General features: G+C 43.3%; 1 protein-coding gene across 2 annotated transcripts in view; it reads right to left on the reverse strand.

The window, feature by feature from the left end:
- The window catches only part of PLXNC1 (plexin C1), a 163484-nt gene that overhangs the window by 128696 nt on the left and 26503 nt on the right, over positions 1-8285 (reverse strand). For both annotated transcript variants that reach the window (XM_019661264.1, XM_019661265.1), the window contains exon 2: positions 7135-7272. In XM_019661264.1, coding sequence (XP_019516809.1) covers positions 7135-7272 — 138 coding nt within the window. The remainder of the gene's footprint in view (positions 1-7134; positions 7273-8285) is intronic.

The raw sequence follows: 8285 nt of genomic DNA on the forward strand, positions 1-8285 counted from the left end.
TGAAGCCTTTTGAGGATCCCAATATCTCTGTCTACTCCCCCTTACATATAGGTCATCACGGCCATCTTCTACACTCTTTCACCTACGCTGTGTGCCTTCCTTGCAGACTTTGAACATATACTCCCTTCTTAACCATCTTTATACAGAGTGCCACCATTACATTGACCGTGCCACCAATTTCAACAATGCTTGGAGTCGGGCCATACACCCCTCTACTTTAAAACACCCCATTATGGGCCACGGCCTTTATCGGCCCATAGGCCAGCATCAGAAATCCAGGAGGGGACACACACAGAGTTAGGTAGGTGCCCACTTGGGGACATGGGCCAGCCGCCCGGGTAAGACATGTCTGAATCCTGGAGCGCCATGTCCCCCCACCCGCCTCGGACACGAGTCATGCGGTCTCCCTGACCCTCTCAGGGTCTGGAGGGCGCTCCGGATGGATTATTGGGAGGCGAATTGCAAAACGACGCCTTTCTTTTCTTCCTCCCCTACCGATGGGCACTTTCTCCCTCCCCCACACATGGGCAATACAAGTGCCCACTCGGGAGCATGGGCCAGCGGCCCAGGTAAGGCATGACTAAATCCTGGAGCGCCATGTCCCCCCACCCGCCTGCGGTCTCCCTGGCCCACTCAAGGTCTGGAGGACGCTCCAGACAGGTTGTTGGGAGATGAGTTATCAGCCCTCACGCGCCTGCACGCCCCTGAATTACATCCTAAATCACTGGAATAAATTGGATCCCAGACTCTGAAGAAGCAGAGCCTGGTCTTCTGTTCAGAGGCGTGGCCTCAATACAAATGAGAAGGCAGGGTAACCTGGCCTCCGGGAGGAAGTATTAACTATAATACTATCATGCAGCTAACTTTGTTTTGCAGACGGAAGGCACATGGTCCGAAGTTCCCTATGTTCAGGCTTTTTTCACCCTGCGGGACAAACCCAGACCTTTGCAAAAAAATGCCAAGATGATTCAGCTATTTTGGCTGTGGTTTCTTGTCTCCCTCCTCTAACAGAGACTCATTCAAAGGAACCTCCAGTGGGATCCTCCTCCCCAGGGGAGGCCCCCACAGGAGGAACCCAGTACTCCATCCCTTTCCTAGTCTCTTGTGACCCCTCGCCTGGGGACTCATTGTAAGGGAGATGGTCTAAGTTTGTGGGTGCTAATATTCTGAATAAGTTTACTTTTAAAATCATGTTATCTCTGCTACAAAATTTGTCAAAAAAAATAGCTTGGGTAATTGACTTTGGGATCTGAGTTAAGAACTAGCAAAAAGTAACTAAATAAGGTTTTAAGTAAAACTTTTCAGTAATGATGATCATATACTGGGGATGCTTAGATGTGATTTCTCAACATCTAGTGACAACTTAAGATTTTAGTTTTGCTAAGTTCATCTATTTCTAGCTTCTTGTCACAGGAATGTTCAAAGATAGATTAAGATCTGTTAATAAATGTATCTTATATTTTATCACAAAAGCCTATGCTTTGGAAGGTTACAAATATATTCCTGGATTTACCAGTAAAAGTGCTAATTGCTTGCTTTTGTTTGTCAGTAAAAATTAAGATTTTAGAGGCTATGGGTTCTAGTTAATATGAAAGGAAATAATGTGTATTTTTAAGGAAGGTATAAGGTGTGGAAATACATTTTTAAAGGAATTAAAGTCATAGAAGGTTTGTGAAAAGTCTTGAGAGAGTTTTATGTCTAGTTAAGCTAAATACAATCACTCAAGTACATTTAAATATCAAAAATAAGCTAGTAGAGTTGAGTGTTCTCTCTCTTCTAAACAGGACAAATTTCTTAGACTATTGGACTATGTTTTATATTGTCCTAATCAGGTCCTTGGTTACTGAAAAAAGCTAAAAGTTATACAATAACAACAACTAAGTTTTGCTAACAGCTATGTAAACTTCTGTATTTTAGGATTACTAGAGTTCATGTGTCCTCAACGTCAGAGTATAAGCCAGTGTAAAGGAAGCTTATTCTCCTTAATCCAACAGGATCATAATGGTCCTGGCCCACTGCTTAGATCCTAAAGAAGGCCAGAAATTTGTTTAAATTTCTTTAACAACCAAGACAGAAAAACAAGGAATAAAGGAACAGTGAGACCAGAGGATGAGACCCAAAACAAAGCCAGACTTACAAAGCCAGACTTTTGGCCACAGTTATAAACAACCCAGGGCTAAAGCCACCTCAGGGCACCCCAAAAGCCCCAGGAAAGGAAATACCAAATAAAGGAGCCTGCTTTTTGGATGTGGAAGCCCAGACCACTAAAATAAGGAGTGTCCTAATCCTCCAAAGCAGCCGTGCCCCCTGTGCAATACAGGGCACTGGAGGAGAGATTGTGCAGTACAGGGCACTTCGGAGCAGGGACCACTCCCTCCCCTAAAAAAGCTGCCATCACTGTACAGCCTGACACTCTCAGGGGCTCCCAAGCTGTTCTCATCACAGGGCAAAACTGTGGGTGACCCTGACGTGGCAGGCAAGCCTGTTAATTTATAGAAGCCATTTATTCCGTCTCAACTGCTCACTCTGGACCTGTTTTCCTCCAAAAACTGCTGGGTTGTAAAGATAAAGAAAGCCCCTGGATTTGGGTTCATTTTACTCAGCCTGTTCCTTACCGTTGGTCTATACTTTAAGGAAAAAGTGTCAACTAAACAAATCTAACTTAAAAGGACTCTAGAAAAGTTTTATCAGAAGAGCTCCAAGCCCTAGTTCTAACTACTAATTCTAACCTCAACTCTGTTATCTCCTATGTTGTTAGCCCGGGAAAGGTTCAACAGCCACTTAAAAAGCATAGGGGACAAAGTACTTTTAAAAACCTAAAGGGAAAAGTCTCCTATATGTACAGAACCCTTTACAATTCTTCTGAGCACCCAACTGTTGTTGGGCTCCAAAGAGTCAGTAGCTGGGTCCACTTCCCTCAAATTAAATTTATTTCGTAAATTTAAGTCTCCACAGGGCTCCCCCAGAAGAAGACTGTCACTCTTGTTCCTGTAAGCCAATTAAAAACCTTAAGCTCCTCTTCAAACAACTGCTGGAGATACTTTTCCCTCTGTGGACCTAGGTCTTATTTATGCCATCCAGCTAGTTGGACAGAAACCTATGCCTTAGTCTACTTGGCTCCAAAGATCAACATAGCCCCCAATAATCAGTCAGTCCCTAACCATTCCTTTAAAAAATTTGCCAGAAAGAGGGGGGCTATGCTTATTCTTAAAAGAAGATTGCTGTTTTCATGTGAATCAGTCTGGCATAGTCAGAGATGCTGCACAACAGTTAAAAGATAGAACTTACAGGATCTGCCAACAATTAAGCAAATATTGGGGATCTTGGTTCAATATTTGGAGTTGGGCATCGTGGCTTCTTCCCCTTGTGGGGCCATTGCTAATGATCATTTTAACCCCTATATTAACATGCAACCCTCCACCCCCACCCCAGAGAACCCTCAGGGAGTGGTTGCCTGTGCTTGGGGCAGAGGTTACAAAGTCAGGAGGGATATTAGTGCAGCCTCTGAAGTCACTCCAGGTTCAAATCCCTGCTCTGCCTATGTGTGACCTTAGGTAGATCATCCAGCTTCTCTGGACCTCAGTTCCCTCATCTGTAAAATGGTAAGAGTATATCTACTTCACTGAGTCGTGGAGAGTTCTGAATTAGCTAGAACATGCAGAGTGACTGGCACATAGGAAGTAGTGTATTAATGTTAGCAGTCACCAAACAAACAGAAAAACCAACCTACCCTTGTTATTCGTACCCTAAAAACAAGGCCACAGATGTGGCTTTTGAAGCGGTACTACTGACAGATGCTAAGGAAAGTGAGACTTCAGTCAGCCACTTCTTCCTCAGCGGCCTGAAGCTGCAGCTTGTCCTGCCACTCTGGTGCCACTGATGTAGGATATTTCTTGTGCCGGGTCGTGGTCTCGTGGAACCAAAGAATGGAGACACGGACCAGAGAAGTAAAGTTGCAGAAAAGGAGTTTATTAGAAGTAAAAATACATTTCAAAGAAGCAGAAGTGGGCCCCAGCAGTAGAGAATGGCTCAAGGGCCATTATTAGAAAAGAAAGTACACTCCAAAGAGTTTGGAGCTGGCGGAGAAAAGGAAGTTCAAAAGGCGTTGACTGGCCAGGACTTGGAGTTTTTATCCCTTCTTCCTCTAGGATGGGCTGTTCCTCTCTGGGTGTGGGACCACCTGATTGATCTCCTCTCTTTAGAAAAGGAGTTTATTAGAAGAAAAGAGGTTATGGGTGGAAAGGGGAGGTTTTTTGGGCAGTGCATTCTGTGGGATATGCAGGAATGCAGAGACCCAATGCCTGCCTCTTAACTGCCTGCCATGTTTTTCCCTTGAGAGACGTGATCCCCATAGAATCTCTAAGGGAAGTTGAACAGGAGGTCTTTTCTTCTGTACCTACTTCCTGCTGGGGAGGGGCATATAGCTGTCCCTGCCTATTGGGGGATTCATGGAACTCTCACCCTAGCTGATCTCAGTTGAGAGGAAGGGGTCTCGAGATCCGCCTGGAAGACAGTGTTGGCTTCTTTGGTTGGGACTGGCAATCTTGCTGGGGTACCCTCTGTATCTCCAAAACCCCTAAGTGAGGGAAAATAGCTTTTAATTAATAAATTTGTTAAAGAGCAGAGCTCAAAGCTGCTGATGTAGGGTGGCTTCGGGTTTGGAAAGAACATTAGGCTTTAATGTTTACAATCAACAAGTATACTGGCCTGGGGAAATGTTAAAACCTATTTAGTCTCTGGGATGGGATTATCTAAGAGTTAGGTCTGGAATGGTTTGGGGAATGTTGGGAAGTCACAGGTTTTAAGTAGTTATCTAAAGCCTGAATGAGTGAGAGAGATTCTGTGATTCAGTCTAGGGGCAATCTTTAGTCTAGGATTCAGAAACTGATTAGAAGAGTAATCAAAGCCAGGGGCTAAGAAACTAGGGAGGAGGAGACTTAAATTTTCTAAAGGGAAAAAACTTAAAAGTTGACGGAGGGGGGGGGGGGCCCTACTCGCTTGGCCCACATCACCACGACACCTCTAAAAACTGGCCAGCTGCACACAGGCTGCTAGGGTGAACAAACAGGATGGGTGAAACCAGGCCTTCCTTTGGGGAACTATTTATAGCCAAGTGTTCCTTCACCTCCAATTTACCATGTAACAGTTTGGTTGGCTCAGCTTTGGGGAAACAGTATTCTTGTCAAAACACTCATGAAAAATATCCCAAATCTGAACAAGTAATTGGGGAGGAGGCCCAGTAAGGATTGAAGGGAAATCCTGCCAGGTTACGGGTCCAATCAGCCTGACCAGATTGGTATAGCTACAAATTTCACCTCACAGCACCCAGCAACTTGTGTACAATGACTGGTGGGTGTTTACCTTTCTCTGGGAAATAAAGCTAATGCAACAGGAAAGATGATCAATGTATATTTTTTTAAAATGTGTATACAAACAAACTCCCTCCCATATGTTACTGGGTTTCCTCCAAAGAAAAACAGATTAAAATCCAATGCCTACCAGGCACTCAGCACTATATCAGGCTGTTGGGAATTCATGGCCTCCTTCTCAAGAAGCTTAAAATCAAGAAAGGAAGGCTAGGCAAACACAAGAGAAAAGGTTAGGCATCAAAGCAAGACATTTGTAATGAGCCAAAAGAACGATACAGATAATGAGTATTTCAGGAGATGAGGGAAAAACATGGTCACTACAGGCTTAGGAATCCTCAAAGATGAGGTGGAGTTTGAGCTGAGCCAAAGCACAGAAACACAGGATTCAGTAAAGCACGGAGAAAAGAGAAAAAAAGAAAGAAAGCAATCCAGGAAGGGTGTGAGCAAAGGTGTGGGGACACGACTACACAATGCACATTTGGAGAACAACAAGCAAATAGGTTTGGCTAGAGTGGGGGATAAGTGCACAGAAGACAGAGCTGGAGACCATCAGAAGAGGAAGGAGCTTTCCAGGTTGTCTGATACAATCTCATTTTACAGATGAGAGAATAGTTTCAGAGAGGTGAGTCGATTTACCTAAAGTCACACAGTTATCAGTGGAAGATAACTTGAGAAAACAAATCTGCTAATGTTCAACTTAGAATCTGAGCTGACAGCAAATTCACTGGCTAGAGAGGCAAAGGGATATCAGCCTAGAGCAGAAGTTCTCAACCTTCCTAATGCCACAACCCCTTAATACAGTTCCTCATGTTGTGGTGACCCCCAACCATAAAATTATTTTCGTTGCTACTCTATAACTGCAATTTGCTACTGTTATGAATCGTAATGTAAATATCTTTTTGTTTTCCAATGGTCTTAGGCAACCCCTGTGAAAGGGTCATTTGACCCCAGTCGCGACCCACAGGTTGAGAACCCCTGGCCTAGAGGGACAGAAACAGTGCAGTTCCCAACCACAATTGTTGGTGGAGGCCTCCAGTGTTCAATAAATGCTTGCTAATGAAAGTGAGATCTCCACTATATAATTTCAGGCAATTCATTAGGTATCTGATTTTATCTTCTCCTTCCCACTGCCCCTCCCCCAACCGAATAAAAAATCTCAACTTGACCAGTGGGTGCATCCATACAGTGGGAAAATATAGCCCTTGGAGATTCAAGAGTAGTCTCAAAGGATTTCAGATTTCTAACTTCTGTGGGTACGAAGGGCAGAAAACAAACCCCCTCTGTGGGTGGCAAGTGGGCTGGAGAGGAGGAACACCTGTCCCCCCCACACACACCCCTGATTTTCAAGCCCTATAATCTCTCATCTCCTTGAAGTTGTGAGAAATCAGGTGCTTTGTACATTTCCATTACAAAGGAGAGAACCAAAAGGTTAAATGTCTTAAGGAGGTGAGTCAGGGATGGGGTAGAGGCCAGACCCCCCGCCCCCTTACCTCACCCAGGCAATTTATGAATAAGGAAGGGTTTTGAAATAGCCTTGCACATGCTGGGAAACAAGGTGCTGGATGCGTTGTTACATGGCTAGGGAGGTTATTACAGATTTCTAAAAATTTCTTTCAGGCCATTTCTGGGGGTCACTGAGGAGTACACAAAGCAGTTGGTGTGGTGGTGTATATAACCCAGAAGCAATAAAAATATAACAAAAAATTAAAAAGCACAAAATAGATCACTATTAAAATCGACATTGAAGAAGGCATAGAGAACCAACCTTAAGTAATTGGCCATCTCCAGTCCCCAGGAATAAAACAGTCCTGTTCATTACAACGGTGCCATAAACAGATGTCAGGTCGGAATGGATCAAGGTAGATGATGCGATTGGTTGGACTTTTTCGGGTTTATCTTCTTTCTGAACATGCACACAAACACACAAATAAAAAAAAAAAAGATGATTTTTAACAACGATAATTCTCATGATGATTAAATGTCACTTCTGCCCACCTGGGAAGGATCCTACTTGAGCCCCAAAATGATTTTCTTAGACAAGATCCCCAGGAACAACCTTTTATCCTTTTTGTCTGCAAAATCACCACGCTTGACCATCCCATAGAAAGCCATTTGTTTACTATGTATTAACATGTATTGATTGCCAGCAGTGAGCTAGCCATCCATTTAACACTCCCCTAGCTGATATATGAAACCGAGTTCCACATTATTGCCAAGAGAAAGCCCACTGCTGAATTGGGAGGGAGACAATCTTATACTTGGCTGTTTGCAGGATCCTGCTGCAATTTATTTTAGCTAGGGATTGGCTTCAGCAATGTTAAACAAGCCATTTCCCAAGATGCGAGGCAGGCCATCCTAATGGGTGTGATGGAAGAGAGGAGGGATTCTGGATTTACAAGAAGGATTCAATGTGGAGCACAAAGACTGGGTAACTAATTCAGAAGGTAAAGAGAAAGATACGGTCGTGGATGGTGGGAAAGACGGAGCCACAGAGCTTAAAAGGAACTGAGCATGAGGGCTGGACCTGGAGCTGATGCTCTTGAAACAAAAATCATAACTCCCATCCAAAGGCATTTACCATATTTTGCAATGTATAATGTGCTCCCATGTATAATGTGCACCCATATTTTTGGCCCAAACTTTCAGGGAAAAAAATCTTTCGTTTTAATTTTTTAATTCAAAAATTTTTTTTGTTTTACATTTAGGTACTTGTTTTTTGTACTATAAAAGAATTTTTGCATTTATTAACATTGTGGTACAAGAAATTTTATGTAACAAATAGTTACAAAATCCAACAACAGATACAAGGTACAAGAAATTTTATGTGCCAGTAACAAATTTACGATATTTACACATCATAGAAGACCAAGACCTCGTCATCATTACAACTTCATAAGTTCAACAAAACCGATTATC

The sequence above is a fragment of the Hipposideros armiger genome, unplaced genomic scaffold (genome assembly GCF_001890085.2).
Source record: "Hipposideros armiger isolate ML-2016 unplaced genomic scaffold, ASM189008v1 scaffold_342, whole genome shotgun sequence".
Lineage (NCBI taxonomy): Eukaryota > Metazoa > Chordata > Mammalia > Chiroptera > Hipposideridae > Hipposideros > Hipposideros armiger.